This window comes from Melanostigma gelatinosum, assembly GCF_949748355.1.
Source record: "Melanostigma gelatinosum genome assembly, chromosome: 13".
Lineage (NCBI taxonomy): Eukaryota > Metazoa > Chordata > Actinopteri > Perciformes > Zoarcidae > Melanostigma > Melanostigma gelatinosum.
In genome coordinates, this window is record NC_136646.1 from 3355513 (window position 1) to 3378970 (window position 23458).

The 23458-nt window shown below is 43.4% G+C and overlaps 1 protein-coding gene across 1 annotated transcript; it reads right to left on the reverse strand.

The window, feature by feature from the left end:
• Positions 1 to 19: 19 nt before the first annotated feature.
• Positions 20 to 22524, reverse strand: ppl (periplakin). Its single transcript, XM_079281882.1, has 22 exons — positions 22293 to 22524; positions 17285 to 17384; positions 16356 to 16510; positions 15841 to 15961; positions 14909 to 15034; positions 14722 to 14763; positions 13667 to 13828; positions 13446 to 13553; positions 12840 to 12935; positions 12621 to 12743; positions 12385 to 12531; positions 9612 to 9763; positions 9394 to 9503; positions 7043 to 7200; positions 6726 to 6904; positions 5722 to 5860; positions 4642 to 4835; positions 4354 to 4504; positions 4170 to 4253; positions 3951 to 4067; positions 3197 to 3289; positions 20 to 3118 (listed from the first exon to the last, which is right to left on the reverse strand). The coding sequence occupies exons 1-22, from the start codon at positions 22340 to 22342 to the stop codon at positions 449 to 451; spliced, it is 5277 nt and encodes a 1758-aa protein (XP_079138008.1). The 5' UTR covers positions 22343 to 22524; the 3' UTR covers positions 20 to 448.
• Between the last annotated feature and the right edge of the window lie 934 nt (positions 22525 to 23458).

Consider the following 23458-nt stretch of genomic DNA (forward strand, 5'->3'; position numbering starts at 1 on the left):
AAAACATTTTCCAGTTTGATTTGACTTTTATTGAAGATTACAGAGCAAACATCAGTTCCAGTAAACCTGGGAAAACCACAAAACCGAATGAAACTTTTAGTACCCATGTGAATTTCAATGGCAATATCCAATAAAGACATGCAAAGATATGTCCTCTTCCCTCGTACCCAGTGTAAGAAATTAAAGCTTGGCTGAGCAAGCTCTTCCTACCACATAAATTGTTGGTGGCTATAATAATGCTAACATCAATCCATATATTTATGCCAGTACCACTAAATTGAATAATCATAAGCAAATAAATACACAGTGCAATTAGTAATCATCGTTACAGCCAAGTCACCATAGTATTAAAGTCAGAGTGGAAGTACAATAAAACACAAGATTGTTAAACAACAGAGATGAAACAGAGGAAACAACTGAAAAATCCTCTTCCTTAGCATGTTTGCGTTTACTTGGTTTTGCCTGACACCATTACGCCAAACTCCTGGATGGATATTTCTTTGTTTATGTACTGCTGAAGCTGGCGATTAGTGATGTGCCCGAGACGCAACGCATCATCGATGGAGAACTTTTTCCCTGATTTTCTGTCATGAAGAACTGAGGATTCTCCTTTGGGGCCCTTCACCGTAATCTCCTCCCAGTCACACTCCTGGCTCTGCAGGTTGACGAACATCTTCCAGTCAATCAGCCCTACTTTGAAGGCCTCTTCTGGTCGCATCTCCTTGCCTGTATTTGGGTCAATGACCACGATAGACCTACACAGATGGCTCTCCCTCTGTTCCTTCTTCATTCTCACTGCCACCAGGTTCTTTTGAAGATTCTCGATCTCGTCATCTTTCTGGCCGGTTATGCCCCTGAGCTCTGATAGTTCTTTCTGTAGTGAATCAAGCCTCAATTCCAGGTTCTTTCCTTCCTCCCTTGGTGCAGACTCAGTAATACTACGAGTCTCTTTGCTGGTGATCTCGATCTCAGCCCGAAGCTTGCGGATCTCATTCTGCAGCCTTTGGTTTTCTTGCTGCATGCGGCCACTTTCATCACGGATGTAGTCCAGTTCTTTTGAAGATTTGGTGTTTGTGAACTCCATATCAGAGAGCCTTGAGGTGAGGTTGGCCAACTCCTGGTCAAGTTCTCTCCTTCTCCTTTTCTCTTCTTCCAGAGTCCTTCCGAGGTTCTCAATCTCAATCTCAGCCTCTGGGTCCTTTTCAACTTGGATTTTCTCAGTGCGGACAACTCTTTCCTTCACATCCATCTTCTCCAGGGTGAGCTGCTGCTGGATGAGGATATTCAACTCTTTCTCGAGCAGAGTGCGTTTGTGCTTCTCTTCATCAAGCTGTAGTCTGAGCATGGAGTGTTCCTTCTCCTGTTGGGGATCCTGTTGCAGGACTACCTTCTGTTTGACAGTCACCTTCTCACGGTTCTCTTTGTCTCGGATCTCCAGCTCAGTAAGTCTGACCCGAAGCCTTTGGATCTCCAATTCTGCATCACGCCTTGCCCTGCGCTCACGCTCCAGTTCTTCCAGTTGCAGGTCAAGGTCAGCCTTCTGTCTCTGCAGTTGGGAGAGCTCAGTTTTCAGGCTTTCCTTTTGTTTTTGCTCATTGCTGATATTTTGTGAGAAGCTGTCACACTCTGATCTGAGGAGAGGGTCTTCTTCCATCTTGACCACTTCTTGTTGAACAAACTTCTCGCGGACCTGAGACAGATCGATTTTCCTCAGTCTGATCTTTTCTTCTTGGCCTGACCGTTCATTTTCAAGGTCGAGGCGTTTCTGTTGTTCATCAGCCAGTTTCCTTTTGAGAATATCAATTTCCTCCTTAGTCTTGGGGTCTTCTCTGTACTTCAGAACTTCATTGACTATCTCTTTAGTCTGCACTTGGGGTTTGGTGTCCTTCCATCTTACAATTTCATCACGAAGTTGGCGGATTTCCATCTCAGACTTCTCAGTCTGGTGTGTTTTATCTACGATTTCATTGCGAAGCCTCTCTAGTTCTCTTTCAGTCTGTGGATCTGTCTTGTATTTGATGACTTCTTTGATGATCTCTTTGACCTCCACTTGAGGTCCTCTGTTCCTCAGCATGGTATGCTCCTCCTGTAGTGATCTAACCTGGACCTCTCCATCCCTACAACGCCTCTGTTGCTCTACAAGTTCAAGCCGGAGATTGGCCACCTCATTCTCAGCTTTGGGGTCAGGGCGGATGATCTCCCGCATCTTCTCCTGAATAACAACCTTGGACTTCTCCTCCTCTAGGCTGGAAATTTTCCTCAGGAGGTCAGCCTTTTCGCGCTGTGATGATCTTCGTTTCCCCTTCTCGTCTTCATACTGCCTTCTGAGGTTTTCTACCTCCCTTTCAAAGGCAATATCTTTCTCTACTTTCAGAACCTCTTTGATGGAAATCTTCTCCTCGGCCATTGATTTTTCCTTCTCCATCCTTCGGAGCTTCTCTTGAAGAAATTGCAATTCATCCTCCAGCTGCTTCCTGCCATCCGTTTCCTTCTGTCGCCGGTCAAGGAGCACCCGGTACTCTGTTTCGAGTTGGGGATCATTCTGCACTTTAATCACTTCCTCCTCAGTGATCACCTCCTGTTCTTTGTTCTTCTCTTCAGCTAGAAGTGTCACCTGCTTTGTTATCTGAATCAGCTCATTGTCTTTCATCGACTTCTGCCTTCTTAGCTCATCAAGCTCTTCCCGAAGCTTGCGCATTTCCTCCTCCTGATCACGATCTCTTTCTATGCGCAAGACCTCCTTGACCGTGTATTGCTGTGCCCCTTCTTTGACCTCTGTCTCAAGGCCACGCAACTTCAACTTTAGCACCTCAAGGTCATTCACCAGGATATGGGTAGTGCGGCGCTCTTCTGAAAGTTTCTGCTGTACCTTATGGACTTCCTCGTCCAGCTGGGGGTCAGCAACCTTTTTGATCAGCTCCTTCTTGACAATTGTGTCCTGGGGCTTCTGTCCTTCAAGGACATAGATGTCAGACTGGATAGTCTCAATTTCTCTCTCTAGCTGCTCCCTCCTCTGGACCTCATCCTCCAGCTGCTTCTTGATTCTCCAAGGTTCTTCTCCTGGGGCAGCAGCATGGACTGATTTGACATTTATAGACTGAATAGGGGCCTGAGGTTGCTGTCAAGGGTAAATCATCATTATTATTATTATAGTTGTTATTATTATTATTATTATTATAGTGTGTAAATATTTCACCTGATTGAGAAGACTTTGGGCAAACTCCAGATTCTGAAGCTTTTGCTTGTTCACAGCATTCACCTCGGTAAACCTTGCCTCAATAGCGGATTCCTGAAAACAACATTGAAATTACATGGAGATCACATACAGTAAATGATACTTCAGTGGTTCACAACCTTTTTTGGGAAAACTATCTGCTAATTCATATGTTAAAGAAAAGTCAGAAAAAGTCAGAAAAAACCCTGACACCCTGATGATGTCACGGTGATGTCACCTGAGTTATTTTGATTTTGGCTTTAAATCTTCAACAGAAAGGCTGTGTAATAAACTTGGAGTGCATAGTTGAAAGATGTGGACGTGTGTCAGTCAAATAAAAAAACACTATTGAGTTGCATTATGGGAAATGTGGGATCCTGGGTTTCTGGGGGTATGATTCAGACCAGGGACTAAAAGTCTGGATATCTCAACCTCTAATGCTTTGATTATTCTTTTTTAATGTGTCTCTCACAAGCTCCACAGCATTATGGATGTGCTATACTAAAAGTACCCCTTTAAATGTGTGTTGGTGGATTCAATGGCTAATCTATGCTGAGAAAGAGCTCTCACACTTGAAACAGGGAGAGGTTATGGAAAGCAGGGATGGAGAAGACAGAGATAGGTTGTATATCTTTACTGTGTACTTTAAAGTACTTGCTTATTTCACTACAGTCATGTCTGACATCTGACAGAATTGACAGTGACATGTCATAAAAGCTTAGCTGGTGTGCCTCACCTCTCCCTTGACTATCAATGCAGGTGATTCCAGTCTGTTCCTCTTGTATGTTTGAGGTACAAGTCCATCTTCAAGGTCAAGGATGGATCTAAACTTCTCAGTTTCATTCTCGTAGTCCTACAAAGAAGAACCAGTGAACCATTTATCAAACCATCATCTTATTTCATTTCTGCAAGTTAAAGATAGTGATGTGGTGGTACAAATCAATGAATATCTTACTTTGACAGCATGTTGGTAAAGCTGGGCATTTTTGGACACGTTGTTCAAGTCAGACTCCTTTCTTGCAATATCAGAGAGCAAGTTCTGAAAAGAAGAAAACGGAGAAGTTGTTTTAAGAGTATTTCTCTACACCAGGAAATATGCATATGTGAGTATGTATCGCCCTGTTGCTCATCACTCTCACCCTCTGATTCTTCAGCTTGGTCTCCACTTGATTTGTGTCATCAGTTTCACGGGGCTCGTAGTTTGGGACACGAGACAACCAGCTGTTCAGATTGTCATAATCATTGCGGTAATTGTTGTACGACATCTTAGCTCTCTGCAAGCTTTGAGACCTGCAACACACAGCAAAAGAGATCATTGTACACATCCTATATATAGGACTATATGATATGTGTTTCTGTGATATTTTACTCAATATTTCTTCCAATAATTATTGATTATTACTGACTCCTTTTCTTGACCCTCTCACCTGGAGTCGGTCTGCCGGTTGAGGTTGTCGAAGCGCTTGTTGAGCTTCTGGACGTCAGCCTCTTGCCTCTCAATGTCGGGGCAGTGCTCTTGGAATTTGGTGGCCATGTTGTCACAGCTGCTTTTGGCCGAACGCAGGTTCTGCTCCGAGTCAGCGATAACTGACCTCTTGGACCTCAGGTCGGATGCAGTATCCTACCATAGTAGCAAGGCAGACTAATTAAATACACAGTCATGTTTTCTTCAGGAAAGAATAATACAGACAAGTCAATGATAAAAGGACAGTGCGTTGGGGCCTTTCCATCTAGCACTCGCTAAATGTTTGAATGAGTGCAATAATTCCACTCATTTTAAACTGAATATTTGGTGATGACAGCATCATTTTACTTGTATACATCAGGGACATGGCTGTATGAACGTGTTAGGGGGCTCTTATTGGTCCCACACCTGTTGCCTTGCCCAAGGTTTCAATACATCAATAAATGAGTGGCAAAATGATAAAGCAATGCTTTATTTGGGAATATGAACTAAAATAACAATTTTCTCGAAATGATTTTTTGGCACATTAGTCTTTATTTACAGTTGTATCAATTGGATTGATCAGGACGCCCAATGATGAAGTTTTTAAGGCTACATTTTGACATAGGGACCCTGCTAGAGAGGGGCCACAAAACCATGTAATACAGGATCCATCTTAGTTAATATTGTAACTTTGTGTGGGAACCCATTGAGATGCACCTATTGAGATGCACCAAATATGTAGTTTTTAGATCAGTTACCCACTTTGCCTCATTAATAATCAAGTTGATCTTCCACATAAAATAATTGCAAAGCTGATCTTTGGAATGTCCTTCCTTGTTTATTTGAGTGTAAACAGCACAAAGCCATCATGTGTATTGGTGCGTGCATGTGCGCATGCACAGGATACAAACTAAATGGGACCTGCTGATCAATACGTTGCTCCATAGCAGTGCTAGTGATCAAAAACACCATGGTGGATCTTAAAGGTTTCATTTGCCAGTATGTCGTTTTCAAACAGAGCCATTGTAATATGTGCCAAAGAATAAAAGAGGTATCTTACTGAAAGGTCCCGCTGTGTTTTCTCGAGTGAGCTGATGTCAGACGGAGCAACCTCCTCCCTGGCCAGCTTGTTCTCGTAGGTAGACAGTAAAGTCTTTCCATTTTGAATGGAAGTCTCCAGCTGGTTGGAATTCTTCAGTCTAAAAAGGTAAGTGCAGTTATTCTGTGAGTAGATATGTATATAATAGAATAACAAATGAAATAGGAACGCTGTTAGCAAAAAGCAGTGTCGTAGCTTACCCAAGTAAGCTCATCCGCAAGGTTATGAATAGCTTAGTTATATAAGTTGGGAAATTATTGAAATGACTGAAACTAATTTGGAGGAAGTGAGGTTTGTATGTATACTCATCTCTTCTGCAAGGTCATATGAATGTTTTTGTAAATGGAATCTAGTGTCTTTAAAGAGAGCAATACAACTACTTCAGTCTCCCGTTGGGATTGGCTGTTTGGTGGCGAGGTAGAGTGGCTGTGGACGGGAGCCGCAGAAAAACGTATTTTAGCCACAAAAAGAAATATCAATATCAGTTGAAGTGTACGATAGGTTTAGAATGCTTGCACCAGTTCTCCTTGCCGTCAGACAGCCCTTACCGATGCGGATCAGACGCCGTTATCTACACTTCATTCAAAGCCACAGACTCCATTTGACTTTGCGGAGCAGAGGTTACTGCATCCATCGAGTTTGTTTGTGTTAATGTGTGTTTCTGACTGGGAGTGTGCTGATCGCCATCTAACTACTGTAAGTAATACACTGACTATGGATAAGAATTACATCTATACATGTGTAAGACATCATGTAGAAAGCTATGTCAGGTCACATGGGAAAATATTGATAGGAGGGCTTGGGATGCTAAAACATAGGTACGCCACCACTGAGAAGTTACAGAATGATATACAAACCTATAAACAATAATAATAGTAATGGACCTGCCCATTAAGGAATACTACTCCAAACAATCACAACTAACACAGAAGAGGAGACACTGAGACACAAATCAAGCCACATACTTCTCCTGGGAGCACTGAAGAAGCTGCTCGATCTTGGTGTACTTCTTGTTTGCTTCGTCCACCTTGCTGTGAAGTTGAGGAGCGCTGGCACAAGTTGGATTTGAGACCAAGAAGCTCTTTGCTTCCTGCACTTTAGAGGACTTCTCTGGTTCAATCTTACTGACAGCAGCAGCAATGTCCTGAAGGGAACAGTCGGAGTTGGCGAGTTGTAAAAGGCATGAATACTCTCTCTCAGCTTTTTGAGCTTAATTGAGAGATGTAGGCGTTGTGCGAAACCGTATTTGGATCCATCAACAGAATGAAGTGGAAGTCATTACCCTCATATCCTGCATGCGGTCGGCGCTGTCCTGCAGTGGCCTGTTCTGCTCCAGTGGCGGGCGCACTCGAGCATAAATGTTCTTCTCCTGTTTGTCCAGGTCATTGGCAACCTTGTCCAGACCGGCCATCAGCTGGCGGCACTGCTGCTCCTGTTTGTCTGAGATCACACACAACATGATAAGCCTCATTATCTGGCTTAATCTATTTTCTTCAGTGGCGCATAGTGACAGCTCTGGTCGGCCTTAAACATGTGAAATCTTTCTCATCAACATATTGTACTTTACAGAGTAATTGCTGAGATCTGGGGACGCACTGACATCCCGTCAGAAAAGTCTGCCCTAACAAGAAACGTTGGTGGTCAAACTGAAAGTAAGCACATCACCCATGTGGATCTCACCAGGGCTGGACTGGCAATCTGGCAGACCGGCTACATTCCTGCTGGGTCCACGTGCCTTTGGGGCCAACACAGCGCTTTTTCGTCTTACCAACCGGCCAATAGAGCAGGTAGATCGGCCCATTGTTGTTCTCTAAATATACACTGGGTGATGATGATAGAGAGACAAGCCTGTCTGTCTGTATCTGTCCCGCCCCCTTATGCTCTATATGTCCTTAGCTGAGACATTGTGTCCTGCTAAGTGGACAGCAGACAGTAGTCTTCTGTGTTGGACAAATATTAACGGAACTATGGCAGCAGCAGCAGCAGCAGCAGACGGTAACGGGCTTAATGACTGTACGGATAAATGAATGAACTTTATTGACCATCATTGTGGCATGTCTTGATAAACCTTATAGTGAGGTGTCAATGAATACAAATGACAAATAAGGTCTAATGATTCTTAATGACAAAAGTTCTGATCAGTCAGCAGTAGGCATGGTGTTATTTAGTAATAACCATTTACATAGTATGTGGGCTAAAACGCACTAGAAACTTGATGCTTCTTTACAATAACTCGCGACTAAATTTTCTGGATCCCCTAGCTGGCTATTTTTGCCCACTGGCTGGCTACTCCACATCTGTGTGGAAAGCCTGTTCATCACAGCAGAGTATACAATTTTGCAGTGACACTTTTTGAAGATATTTATCATGTTTCTTTTCAATCGTCCCTGATTCCCTTTTAGTCATTGGGCTATACAGAGAGAAGAACAAAGATGGCTGGGGTGAGATTGATTGTGGTGAACCAATCGGGGCCTAGTGCCAGGGTCAATTATTTTAACCCAGTCCAGCCCTGATAATAATCCCTCATTGTGCAGGAAAACTGAGTGTGCACATCTACATGAAGTACCTGTGATGGATGTTTACTACAACAGTTTGGTAATCATCTTGCCTTTTCACCCTAGCTTCTTCTTCTAAATTAGTTCGACGAATCTGGATTTTTTTTATCAAGTGGCAACCTCCTGTGGTGAGAAATGAAGCCATCACGGAAGTGATAAAAACTGCAGTTCCTCAAATGGCCACTTGAGGTTGGCTCCAAAAGCAAGTCAATCCCCATAGACTTCCATGCTAAAATGAGCAACTTTGCAGCAGAAATAAACATTTACAAACTGTTTTTACAGTGTTACAATTTACAGCGTGGTACATTAAACGGTTCTGGTCTATAAATAATATAACGTTTTTGTAAAACGCCCTTAAGGCATAAAGTTAGGCACAATTGAGGGCGTGGCCTCTGTGATTGACAGGTGGATGCCATCTCAGGTTGCTAGCTGTTGCACACTCGCTAGGAGCTTCATAATGGCTCTTTAGAAACACAGAGACTACATCCAAGTTTCGGCCATGTTCATATTGTATGCCATTAGCTAACTGGGGCCTGGTTGGTAATCCGGCCTTCTGATGGAACTCTAGTTGATTGTGTCTGTGTGTGTGTGTGTGTGTGTGTGTGTTTATTAATACAGCCTCGTGGCCGGATTAACCTACCTACTCTGGTGCAAAATGTAACTGCTGAATCACTGTTAGCCTCCCAATCTGGAATATCTTATAGCCCAAAGCTTTCTGTGGCTTTGTGGTAATTTTATTTAGCACAATATAACTGAATCATGGCTCACGTAATAATAATATTATAACCCAGGTTAAGGACCTTATATCAACGCATTGTGTGCATACAACAAATAATTACAAATATTGAAACGATCACACAGTGAACACCTGGCCTTTTCCCCAGATCACCATATTAATTGATCAGTATGAGTCTCAAATCCGGATTTGTGTAAATCGACCCATGATTTCGCATTAGAAACACAGCTGTATGACGCCCCAGCATGTTAAATCTACTCAGAGCAACAAATAAATGAAATCAAGTAGCTTGAAACGTGAAGCCGTGATGAGTGTCCTAACAGCTGCAGCAGAGTTCTGTACCTGTAGCTGTGCCAGACCCGCTCTCCTTCTTCAGCTCAACGAAGCGTTTCTGCAGAGTTGCACTGCTGCTCGCCACCTTCTGCTTGACAGCTTTTTGTTGGTTTGCCAGGCTGCAATCACACAAAACATATAAAACTGTTAAAGCTGCACTGGAATGAAATGTAATGGCGTTTGTCATCCAGTGAACGTTGTTCTTGTACGTGTTCATACACGCTCACCTGTCAGAGACTGCCAGTGCCTCGGGGGCAGTGGGGGGGATCATGAAGCAGACGGCCGGGGCAGTGAACTGATGTCCAGCTGCATCCTTTACATCCCATTTGGACCCATTGTTCCGGAGCAGAGTGTAACTCTCCCCACGCAAAATCTGGCCCTGTAAATGTCCAACAGTTACAATCTGTCATCTAGTACTGCACCTCTCAAACAGTCACATTCTAGACAACTAAACAGCTTTCTCCAGAACGTGGTTGACAGATTACTTATTGCCTTTTAATAGGAATAACTGAATTAATGTAAAGAGGCTTTTACATTTGACTTGTGGTTACTTTGTGGTATGCTCTGTCTAACCATTGTGTGTTATCAGGAGTCTTTGGCAATCGGAGCTCTTGTTGCTCTGTGCAGGACTTTGTCTTGGTTTTATCTTTTGCTGGCAACAAATGATTTGTAAGATTGCATCTGGTGGAATGACACATAAGTTTGTGGTAACACAAATCTGAAAGCTCCATTTTAAAAATCAGTTATAAATAATTTAAACTGAAATTAATCATCCACGTCTGAGGCCCTGCCTGGAAACGGTGGATTGTGGCCCTCGGGTTGGGAGTGAGGGAGGATCTTGGGGTCTTGTTTTATGAGTGAGGTTAAAATGGAGCGAGTGATGGACAGATACAAGCGGACTGAGCTGAGGAGCTCGGAGTAGGGCCACTGCTCCTTCACATTGAAAGGGGCCAGCTGAGGTGGTTCAACAGAAAGAGGACCTCGGGTAAACCCAGAACACCAGCAGAGCGGAGCTGGAAAATGTTGCTGGGGGAGAGGGACGTCTGCTAAGCCTGCTGCCCCACGACCCGGCCCCCGTAACAGGAAGATGATGGATGGAAGGAAGTTAAGACTCGAAAAGAGGCTGTCAGTTATGGATCTAATTAATTCATATATTTTGAAATAAACAAGCACATGAATACGTTGGGTAAAGTAAATGAATGAAACAATTTGCAACATAATATAAGAAACTCATTTTAAAAAGTATTAAAACATGTATATAGAGTATATATTCGAACTTAGTTCAACTAAGTTCATAAAAGATAGTTATTCCATTCTCTATACAGTAGAGGGCGGTAATGCTACAACAAACTGTCATCTGCCAAAAGTAAAAAGATGGCTCTCCATAAGCTCCACATCGTTCTTTACAAGTGTTTCGATTACGTGCCTCTCCAAACAGACAAAGCCTTTTGAACCCGACAAACCAAATTCTAAATAAAATGCCCCCCAGAAAGGGATTGCTGGGCTCGAGGATATAGATCTGCTAGTGAGCTGACCTTATGCATTCTGGCCTGCACATGATGGGCAATAATGAGAACCTGAAACAGTGAGGTCAAGAGACAACCTGCACACGATGAGCTTTGCTACATAAACTGGAGAGCTCCACAGGCTCTTTAGTCAAAGCGCAGACTTCTTCCAATCCCTTGTGTTCTCATCCTGAGGGGCTTTATACGAGATACTCAGAGTGTCAGCCGGAGCTCCCGACTGAAGGGATTTGAATACATTACACCACAAAACCAACAAGTTACAGGCCGAGTGCTTAGAAGAAGCAAAGCAAAGACAGAGTGCTTGGTCAGGCACTCTCATAGCTGAGAACGTGCTGGGCTTAGACTGATAGCCAGTGACAGAGAAAATATGGCACAAAAATAAAGTGTTTTCATTTGAAATGGGGTCACTGCAGCACAGAGAGGCAATAAGATGATGAAGATGAAGGAAAAAAGGCAGTTAGGAGAAAGCTTCCAAAGAGGGAATCGCAAATGGTTGAAACTCTCTGTGATGATAACCCATCAACCACCGACTCACAGTTGAATTGTTTTCATTGACTTGCATGTTTGATTGTTCTGTTATCAGATGACTGGATATGCTTTACATTGTGATTTGATTGTGGATCATGAACCTGTTGACCAGAGGAACAGTTACTCCTGCTGCTCTTTGCTGAGACATCAATCAAATCACTATTTTAGGATTGTTTACTTACATGTCTGTCCAAAATGCCATCACTTCGACATTTGTGTGAAATTGTCATAATAAGCATATGAATTCTTGAGTTATGGGCCAAAGTTATGTGAGATCAAAGTGACCTTTGACCACCAAATTATAATCAAATTTTGAATTTTAAGCTTACGATTTGATTTTCAATTTAACGTTTTCTTTTACGAATTCTTCTTTAAAGAGGAATTCTGTATGACATCATGATCACTAAGTCAACAACAACAAAACTAAAACAAACGAGATGGCAGGAGGATACTTAACAACAGCTGGAGTTTCAGAGTTTACGAGGCACACCGGCCATGAGGTCACATAAAGTGCAGTGGCAGGCCACCGGTAGCAACGCTGAGTCCTATTTCAAGTGTTTTACCCGTCTGACGCATGCAAGTAGGCGGAGAAAAAAGATTTTGAAATCAAAAGCTTATTTTGATCAATTCTTGATTTAGAATCAAAATTGTGACACCCTAAATAACAACATTAATAATACAACATTTAAATATGTGAAACAACGTTGCTGCATACACACAAAGTAAGTTCCTAAATGCTGTAACCTAACTTGGCTAGTTATCTAATCCTAGTTTAAACTAATCCTCGTCGTGTCCTAGGATGAACCAGATGAGCCTTTTCTTGATTCACAAGAATCAAGAAGTCCCTGAAGTGGAGGATTTTAGTTTCTCACATGTATTAATGAGCAACAAATGCTACGTAATAGCAGCTACACAGCCTATAAGCTGTTAACCACACACTACATACGTCGTCTGTGTCAAACTCGCACAGAGCCTCAACGGGCAGCATCTTCTGGGGGGTTTCCCGGCGGTACTTCAGAGGCAAAACCTGCAGGCTGCGCTTCTGGAGAGCCTTGACCCGTTCATCAAAGTGGTCCATGGCCTTAGCTTGGTCCTACACACACACGCACACACAGGCAGCATATGTTTTAGTGCTGTAGAAGGAGTCAGTGGTTCAGTCTGTCAGTATTAAAGAACACTCACATCCAGCTCCGTTATCAGGCCCTCCGTCTGATACATATCTTTGAACTCTGGGTTGTACTTCTGGTTGAGGTCTGTGTCCATCCGCTTCAGCAGGTCCTGAGTGTCACGCGCTTCCTTTTGGAACTGGACACACACACATACACAGATAAGCTTTGCCTGTTTAAATGTGTGTGTGTGTGTGTACGTACCTGTGAGTGCTCATCTGTCCCTGTGTCTTACCTTGTGGTACTCATCCATGTGTTTGAGGTGATTTTCCTCACAGATGAGAAGGTTCAGGTACTCCTTCCAGTCAGCATGGACCGCCTCCATGTGAGCCTGACAAACAACGAAGTGTGTGAGCACTTGAGCAGTGAAAATACAGTGAAGTCATTTTGCGTTCAAGGCACATTTTTAAAAAGTTAACCGATGCGCTGTACAGTTTTCAAGGCAAGGTTAAAAGCCTGAAGAAACAACAGATATTGGACACACACTGGTTATTGTCTTTGAGGCTGGATGTAAAGCTTTCAGTTGTGTGTGCATTTCCAATATTAAGAAGTGTCAGTGTTCCAGGAACATAAGAATCACGACACCATCTGAGCCTTAGTAATGTAAACAAAGGTTAGTATTAATGGATTGTGTTACTCGTGGATGTGTAGACAACTATCACTGGATTACTTTGACAGCAAAGAAAACTTAAAAACAGGATCAGCATCAACTGCCGGCCGTGTTGGTGAGCAGCCAAACTACAATAACCACTGGTTTGTCTTTTCAGAACACCGTATCTTTGCTGAAGCAGGAAGTGAAAAGGGAAGACAGAAATTCATACACGGATGGATGAGCATGTACCTCAATAACATTCTTCCCTGGATGCTGAGAATCAATCAGCTTCTCTCCATCCTCATTCAGTTTGGTGACGGAGGCTTCCTTGGACTCCAGACATTTACTAATGAAGTTCTGTTGAGGCAAGACAGACGTGGACCACATTTATTGATGTGCTCGTGTCCATTGGTGCATGCACTGGTGCTCATTCGATATACAGTATGTAGCTTGTCTGTGGCGTTAGCTACCTCGTACTGCCTCTGGCGAGCGGGGTAGTCCAGGTTGGCGTCGCTCCAGTCATAGCTGGACCGCTCCTCGGCCTGCTGGTCCATCCAGTACAGCTCATTGGTGCAGCGCTGCATGTAGTCCCGCAGGCTCAGCAGGTTGCGCTGACGAGCGCTGGAAGTGGCCTACGCAGCATACAAACATGATGACTTGGATTCCCTGGAAGCTGTTGCTCTGAGCTAACAATATTCATTTGAGGAAAATATATTTTGATAGAAATATCTAGGAAAGTCTTTCAAAATATTTGAACGGCATATGGTTTTGTTTGTAGAAAAATGAAACCATCCTGGTAAAAACTACTTCAGCCCTTTATCTTTCCTCTGCAATGCAACAGCAGTAAGACAGTACGTTTATAATACATGCGACCAATGTGTCATGTGCAGCTGCCTCATACTTAATACACAATATTGATTTGCTCATTTGTGGGGCTGTTAGCTGGAAGCAGCTGCAGACCAGCAAAACAGCTTCACAACAATAACAATGTAGCTGTTTGTAGTGATATATTTAAACCGTTTTATTAAATTTTCACTTGAAGGATAAGGCTGGCATTATTCGATGTTCTTTTTTATTTTTATGTTATACATCCAGTCTGTCTGTGGCACTCAGCCCTAAGTCCATTGGTTCCTGCTGAAGACGTACATTTTTTAAATAGTTGACAAATATGAAGTTTTATTCCCTAAAACAGGGTGGTTTCCTAAAACAGCAGACTGCTTTGTTCAATTGTTACTCAAACAGCAGGAAATTGTGTATTTGTTGGGGACTATTTTCAGCTGTGGATTGATCTACATTTGGTGCTCTACTTTGACACTGGGGAAGACACATTCGGTGTGATAAACCTGCAGTGAAGTGTTTTGGTTGCAGTCCCCAGAGGGCTAAAGGCGACGTGATGGGAGACGGAAGAGGTCTTTATATAAGACCAGCCTCCAGTCACAGGTTATGCTGATTATAATGATATTTACACACACACAAAGCACCCCCGTGGGCTCAGAGAGTGAATGTGGGTGTGGTGGTTAATTACCAGTAGTTTGGCGTACTTCATCTGGAGGCTACTGACGTATTCCTGCAGAACAAGAGAAAAACGAGGGTCATGTGTTTGATTAATGAGCTGTGTGCCCCCTGTGTGGAAGAGACTGGGACGTTCTTTCATGTGTCAGGAAACATCAGGCCTGACGTAAACATTGCTTCTTCTGGCTCTCTGTTTGTACCTTGTCTCCGCCGGTGGCGATGTGAGGAGCCAGAGCCTCCACCTCACTGTGGAAGATGTTGTGTTCCTCCACCTCGTTCTCCACAGATGGCAGGTCCTGGCCAAAGCCCTTGTTGTTCAGGTTGTCCTGGGCAGAGAGACATAACAACACATTGAAGGCCCCTCCAGCACACGGTCACAGTTTGCTCAGGCTGTATATGTTGAAAGTCAATAGCAGTTGATCGTGTAAGAGCCAAGGGCCTCCACGATGGACAGTATGAAACAATCCACATATGTCAAACACCTATATGCTCTCATGTGAATACATATGAAAACTGTTTATTTTCTGCTTTGGTATCTTCTTAACTTGGTCTCCTTTACTGACCACGTTTTCTCATCACCCCCTATTTCTTCAGATAAATCCAGCTGTCTACTTCTTGTAGCTCAACTTTGTTCATTTAATAAAGCTGCATTAATTACATGTTTATCTGTTGGGGGCAGCAGAAGAAGTTGAAAGTATCAAAGTGATTCCCCGTTAGCGGAGTAAGAGACAGTTCCACATCGTGTATGCGATGCTGTATCAACATCTAATTGAGGAATCATTTCCTTGTTACAATACATTTCTGGCATCAGTTTGACATCTGGTGTCATGAGTTGCTGATGAGTAAGTGCAGTGACTTTAGACCTAATCTGCTGTTTGTAAATCACTTTGGAGCCAAGATGGTGTTGACGTGTGTGTGACGTTTGAGAGGGTGTGTGCTTCAAGTTTGAAAGAAATGTGATGAATGAAGAGAAACCACGTTGGAGGATTGACTTAACGAGCTATATCAACATGTATCTGACGATTTGTTCTCCTCCTCTGCATTGTTGGCTTAGATACGACAAGTTCTGAGTGTGATCCTAGTGTCAGGTCCACAGTGGACCCCTGTGTGAGGGTACAGGTCTGCTTCCTACCAGTTTCTCATCCATCATGTTGCCCCAGTTGATGCTGGGCTTCCCCTTAGTGCGGGTCAGGTGGTAGATACGGTCATGGTCTTCTTTCAGCTTCAGCACTTTCTCACGCAGCTGGCTCATGCTGAATACACACACACATTATTTCTATGAGTACAAATAATTACAATATTTTTTTCTGAACTTAATCTCTTTTGACCATAACATTCAACAATGTACAGTAAATTCTCATATAAAAGCTGTATGGGGGGGATACCCTGCACTGTAATGACTCAGCATTATGCACATTTCCACGGCATCAATGTCCTCAGTACACCAACGTTGCTCGATTCTAAAATACTGGTGTATTTACATGTAGAGAAACAGGCCTTTATTTCTAATGTCCCCTGTTCCCCAGGTCACGTAAACACAACACGTCCTCCATGCAGCTGTCTGACACGAACATACATGAGGTCTTCTGGACAGGTTAGTCCAGATATCACATGGAGCCTTTCAGTATGGAGCGGCGTTCTACTCACTCCTTCTCTATCATCTCGGCCTGCGGATGCTGGAGGCGCTTGGCATTGACGGCGTCCTCATCCAGGCTGGTGAGCAGTTCCAGAGAGCTGAGGATTCTCTTGTTGGTGTCATCCTGATACAGAGGCTGCTTCCCCTCGTTGATCTTACTCACATCCTGCAGAGAAACACAGTGGACGCAGGAAGGTCAGTCAGACAAATCAGAGTTATAACAGCGTGAGCTGGGTGACTGCAGAAAGACTGCGTCACAAACTGCAGGTGTAGAGTTTAAGAGACGCGTGTGTTTACGAATCAGGAAGGGTCTATATAGGAATGAAAGGGTCTCATGAAAGGCATTATGGGAAATGTAGGATTCTGTGTTTTGGGGTTCTGAGTAAGAAGTTTTAGGAATGCTGCTTCAAGTCTTTTAAAAAGAAATCGGTCTCTTGAAAGTCTTCCAACTTTATGAAAATGCAACACCTGTTCAGTCGTACTTTTTGAATACATGTAGGAATGTTACTGAGACAAAACCAACACGACCCTTCAAAGTCCCAGTGGAACAGAGCGGCTTTGGATTGGATTTGAATCTGTCTTGTAAGCGTACGGCCCTCGGATATTCTGTTTCACTGTGAAATACGTCGCAGTGCAGAAGCTGAAGACGCTCCCACCTCTCCTTCAGTGGGAGGTAAAAAGAAACGGATAACTGCTGTATTTTACTTCATCTTAACGTGATACCTGCAGACCAAAAATAAAACACATGAAGTACATGAAGAGCATTGCACCAATTTATCATGGTGGCCTTTAATCCTCTTTACTCAACACTGCAGCACTAGTTGAACTCAGTGTTGCTTCTCCTGGTCGTTCCATCATCTGAAGGGATTCGTACATAGAGAGGTTTCTCTCTAACTGTGCATCTGTCAGCACTAACAGGTCTCTGGTTATCAGACTGTACCTTGTTGAGGTTCTGCTCGATGTCATAGCTGTACTTCTCCACTTTATCAGCATTCTTCTGCAGCTTGTCGATCAGAGTGCTCAGTTCTGTGGACGGAGCGCTGGAAGACAAACAGACCTCATCAGGCTAACACGATATAATAATCGATACCAACACATCAACACATTATACTTCATTCAACTTTAGTTCATAGTTATTTTACTGTCAAACAATGAAATGATAATTGATCATGTTGAATCATTATTAGTAATGCTACAGTTTATTGTTGCACACATGAGAGCATTCAGCCTTTTTTATGATTACTAAATGATTTTTAAACCTTTAATAAGAAAACCTTTGTAAAACATCGAACAGATAAATGTTTGTAACATTTTGTTATTGGTTAATAATTGGTTAACATTATTTAGACCGCTAATACTTCTTCAATGCTTCATCTTGGCTTTCTCGTCCATCTGTGTAATGTTTAGAAGAAGATTCCTCAAAAGGTTAACAACTCATTTGATGATCATTAACATATACTTCATATGGAATGTTACAATGTTTTTCAACAATAAACTGTTCATAAATTGTTTACTAATGTACTGAAACATTTGTATGCACACAGCTGCCATACTTAAAAACAACAAGCATCAGTCACAGATTAACGAGACTGTGATATGTTGAATGAACAACTCCTTCATTTAGAGCAGAGAGGCTGCAGGAAACAGGTTGACATCGTTCCTGAAAAGGAAACTAGCAGACACGTCTCGTCCAATCCCGTGAGACCATCACTCACTGTGATGTGTGCCAAAGAGCAGCGTGTGTGCATCACTCCTAGCGTACAGGTCATATAATATATACAACTTCAAGAGCAGCGTGGTCCTGGAGCCTGTCTGATACAGAAGCTGATTTAGTAAGAATATAAAGTGTCTACATTAATGTCTCAGATGTGTTTGAGGTCCTTTCGAAACAGAGTCTCCATTTCACAGTTTGTCCACCAGAGAGCACTGACACCTTCATTTCTTCACTGTAAAAAGTCGCACATTAGTTTTTACCAAACTAATGTGGGGGTTGGTCATCCAATATTGTGTTACATGTTGTTATCAGACCTTTTATGATTTATTGGTATCCAGTATTCGTGGGCTCTAGTCATATTCCCCTTCCAAACCACATTACCCTCATTTCACTTTCTATAGACTCCAAGCATTGCTTTTTTGATTCAAATCCATTCTTGGCGGAATTCCATTTAATGCTGCAAATTATTTACAGCACCCCTCATATGTCACATGATACCAATAAATGTTATGACAATAATGTTACACATTAACTCCAACACAAGTCATTACCTTCCAAACCGAATTTGTTTGTGTGTGTGTGAGTGTGTGTTTGGGTGTGCGTGCGCGTGCGTGCTGGTGACAGACAGAGCAAAAAGAGTCCATGTCTGTCAATTCAAATCCACCATCCATCTCCCCCCCCCCCCCCCCCCCCACACACACACTACATAACATCTGCCAAACGAACACTGGACACTGACTTTCATTTCAAAGCCCCTGCTGGTTTTGAAATGAAATAATATCAGAGCAGGTTTGAAGTGAAAACACAAACAAGTGTGAACAGGCAGTGTAGAGCTGTGCTGCAGCAGCTGCCAGTTAGTCTGTCGAGGCCCATCCGAATAAAAACACCCTGAAGGGGGTGAAATGAGTCAAAGCGCTGCTTTACTGTGGGAGCATAGAACATTTATGGTTTTCAAAGCAGATATCTTTGTTTGAAAGTTCAGACCAGATGAAAACTAACTGTGCCTTGGTCTTTTGAGTGTTAAGCAATCCGACCGACTGTTCAAAGAGAATAACCTCACACTGTTGTCTTGAATCCCAGTACCAGAACACTGCTTTTCAGACTCAAGCGTCTGAAACCAATGCACCAATAATCCTACCTGCTCTACGATGTATTGTGAGCTACAAACATGCTGTCAATCGTTTCCAGGGAGGCTCACTGGCTCGGATTCAATGTTTTCAGTGTGGTTGTGTTGGCTCTGGGAGGGAACTGGCACTGGAGCGTTAGCTTGAGAAACACAACTCAGATGTTCCCACAGGGAGAGGGTGAAATTAGAAGCAGAACGCTCCAGCGTTATGTCATAGAGGGTGGGGGGGGGGGGGGGGGGGGGGGAGGCTTCTGCTGTCAGTGAGCCCCACAGCACAACACCAGTCCTGCTCTGTCCCAGCCATATGTTGCAGATACATAGACGGAGTATGAGACAATGGCCCCTGACCGATTGGGCCCCTAAGCCTGTGCCCAGGAGGCCCGTTCATCCATGTCTGTATAAGGAGAGGAAATGTACAACATTGTGCCTGTCTTATACTTTCTCTTGAAACAGATCTAAACTAGCACAAAAACACCAAACTCCAGCCGTCTTTAGATCTCCTGCTTGGACTTGAAGCTGTCGTTAGCTGCCAGCGTGCCAGATACCTGAGATCACAGCTTTCATGCACCAACTACAGAAGGCAGGGGTGTCAAACTCATCTTCTCTGGGCCACATCAGCATCACGCTCGCCCTCAAAGGGCCGGTTGTAACTGTAAGACTGTACAACTAACTTCTCCTAACATATTGTTAAATAACTCTCTCTGCATTTGATTATTGTTTATTCAAGTGTAAACATATTGTACATGCAGGTATATAAATGAAAAATGATATTTAAACACATTTCTGTTATTATAACATAAATCATTTTAATTGAGGGTTCAGAAACCCACATGACTCTATCAAAGATCAAACTATTAAAGAAAATAACAAAGACAAATATCAAACACAAGTTCTGACATTAACTTTGTTCAAAGCTGTTTGTTCACCTCTCTGCATCACTAATGTTCCTCCCTGTCGTCGTCCTGTGCATGCAGCTACATCCAAGAGCTGCTCACTGAGAGTCAGGTCTGATGAACATGATAGATGATGTATCCGTGTTGTCTGTGCTTTCATCAACAGTTCATTAGAAACACAAGTACCTGCTCGTCTCTTAGCTGCTGTGTTGTTAGATTGCTGCTAGTTCATGAACTCGGTCTGCGATGGTGTTTCTTCACAAACTGACATTTGTAAAAGTCTGTATCTGGTCGGAGCTCTGCTCACATACCTTCAGCATGCACTGGGCTGTAGCTGTGTAAATATATTCTGCTGTGATTGCAGTCTGCCTTTTAATTCTTGGACAGTTTGATATTTTTTTGGATGCTAAATTTAGCTCCGTGTTTGGTGTCAAAATGCCGACGTGAATTGTATCCTTCATCACCGACACGCCTCATAACACAGAAGACAGACCCGTTGTTCTCATTGAAGCACAAACATGTATTCGCTTTCACATCTTTCATTACATTTTCTTCCCTCTGCATCAATCTTTCTCTTCGTGGACATTTTGGGATTATTTGTGGATCTTTTTCAATTGTTGCCTCTCCTGTCCACCTGTTGTGATCGTTTTAATGTCGGTACACAGACAACATGCTATCTCATCATTTCAACTTTATATCTCATCATTTCAACTTTATATCTCATCATTTCGACCATTGGGGATACTTTTATTTTCAAGTCTAACTTGTAATTATTTAAAAAAAAACATTTTTTATTTATTTTTTTTGCTGGCGGATTCGCGGGCCACATAAAATGACGTGGCGGGCCGGATTCGGCCCGCGGGCCTTGAGTTTGACACATGTGGCATAAGGAGAGCCGTATGAAGAGAATGAGGAGGGTGGAGCTGCATTATTAGGATTCCTCCACCGTCTGTTGGTGGTTATCAAGGTGTTCAGCAGTGACTATAATCAGGACTTATCTGGCCATCCTCCTTGTCTCACTGCCTGAGGAGCAGAAACCAATACGAGCCACAAACATGCACATATATCATGGTTTGTTCTGGACTCGAACGAAGTGCCTCCTGCATATATTATTTGTGGGATTCCTCATGTTTTCTACAGTATTATATTCTGTACCATGTCTCTTGACCCTTGCACTGTATTTATTGTTCTGTTCCAAAGTACCAAGACAAAGTCCTCGTCTGTGCAAACCTGCTTGGTAATAGTTCTTTAAGATAAATAAAGACGAGCAGTCATTCCTTTTCTCTTGATGGTGGATGTGACAGTGGAACACAGCTCTCACTGGAGGGTTACTATTTAAACACAGATTAGTCCACCTCCTACTACTTGACACCAGAGGGTGTTCTTTTTGGGGCCCCTACATGCTGAGTGACATGGAGCATTGCTCAATGAGCAGCCATGGGATGATGGTTGAAGAAGACGTCAGCCTCTCCAGCCTCTCCAGCGGAAAGACGAACAGTGGAAGGGAGAGGCTTGGTGCGTTCGTACAGTGGGAGAGGCTGAAAGCCATTCCTCGCGCTCACATCTGAATACCTCACAAACCAGTTGCTACAACTTTCCTGCGCAGCCTGTGGAGCACCACACCCTCTCTGGAGTCAAAGCACACATTATGCAATCTCATCTACAGCCTCGTTGCTGTCTTGAACGCAGATGATACGGACTTAAAATGAAGTTACATCCAAATGATTCAGGAGTGCATTCACATTAGTATGAACCACGTTAGTCCACCAGATGTTCAGAAAAGAACCATACAAGTTATTAAATAAAAAGGACGACATATGCACGCTCACCACACCACGCTTTGTATTAGACGGAGGTCTTTATGAATAAATACCACGCGGTGTTTAGTTAATTACACCTAGTATACATGATATTTACATGGTATTTACATTATATGCACATGCATTTGAATAGGCTACTTGTCACACTGTTCCTACGACGGTGACCAAAGATGAAATATTTACTCGTAATGAAGACGGACTGACAGATTGTGTCAAGTTCGTACATGTTCGTATTTACTGACTTTACCGCAAAGCAAGCTCACTTCAAACCGGAGTTGTGCGTCGGCTCTCGGTGTGTGTCAGCGGAGTCACGTTACGTGTGGAGCAGACCGGAGGACTCAGGAGACGCCATAGCTCGTAGTAAAGCCGCTGTCCCGTAGGCTGCCGCTACTCACCTTGTAGTTGGCTGCGTTATCGCGGTGGTCTTGGACTTTTTCTTGAACATGTTGACAGGTCACCTGGCACCGGCTTCCGACGAGAAAACAATCCCAACAGGACAGGTGGACGTCGGCTGTGAGTGAGTCCTCTGCTCGTTCCGCTGCTCCGGGTGTGTGTGTGTGTGTACGTCCACGCGCCTTCTCAATGTCACCGCTTGCACTCCCACAGACACTGTGATTCACCTGCGCGTTGACTGTCAGCGTTCACACCCAGCGTTCCTGTGGACACCACCTGTCAGACAGCAGGGGACAGGTGGGGCCTCAGGGCCCCGCCCTCACAAGCACATTTCCGCACGCACGGGCTGATATCACTCATGCAAATACACAGTATTTAAATAGTAATAATAACTTAAAAGCCTACTCAATAATATAGCCTGAAAAATGGAAAAAGGACAGTAACTGTCGCTAAAGTATATTGCATATTTATTATTATGACACACAAACCAATAAAGGCCAAACTATGTAAAACAGATCGTGACAACACGTTTGTGTAGAGGAAAAACAAGCGTCTGTTTGTGCAGTTGATGTGATGTAACAGGTACAGATGGACTTATCATTACAGAGTGCATGGTGTAGAGACATGATGTTTAACACAGATCAACTATGAATCTATCCATGATAGATCAATCCATGAAGTCCCTCATAGTCTGTGCGTGTGTGTGTGTGTGCGTGTGCGTGTGTGTGTGTGTGTGTGTGTGTGCGTGTGCGTGTGTGCGTGTGCGTGTGTGTGTGCGTGTGCGTGTGTGTGTGTGTGTGTGTATGTGTGTGCGTGTGCGTGTACGTGCGTGTGTGTGTGCGTGTGCGTGTATGTGTGTGTGTGTGTGTGTGTGTGGGGGTGTGTGCGTGTGTGTGTGCGTGTGTGCGTGCGTGTGTGTGTGTGTGTGTGTGCGTGGGTGATTACCTCTGTAGGGGGTGTGACAGAAAGGACTTTACCGGCTGAACCAGTCAGACTCAATATTCTGCCCCTACTAGGTGTGCGTGTGTGTGTGTGTGTGTGTGTGTGTGCGTGTGTGTGTGTGACAGTGATACAGGATCTCCAGGTGAACTATTTCCAAACTGAACTATAGGTAAGGGACATCAAACTAGCTTTGCTTTACACCGAACATTGTGCTACTTTTGTGATT

Coding starts and splice junctions, on each gene's coding strand:
- ppl (XM_079281882.1), bottom strand. CDS start 22,342: ATGTTCAAGAAAAAGTCCAAGACCACCGCGATAACGCAGCCAACTACA. Junction 17,385..22,292: donor ATAACGCAGCCAACTACAAG/GTGAGTAGCGGC, acceptor TTTGTCTTCCAG/CGCTCCGTCCACAGAACTGA. Junction 3,290..3,950: donor CATTGATAGTCAAGGGAGAG/GTGAGGCACACC, acceptor TGTTGTTTTCAG/GAATCCGCTATTGAGGCAAG.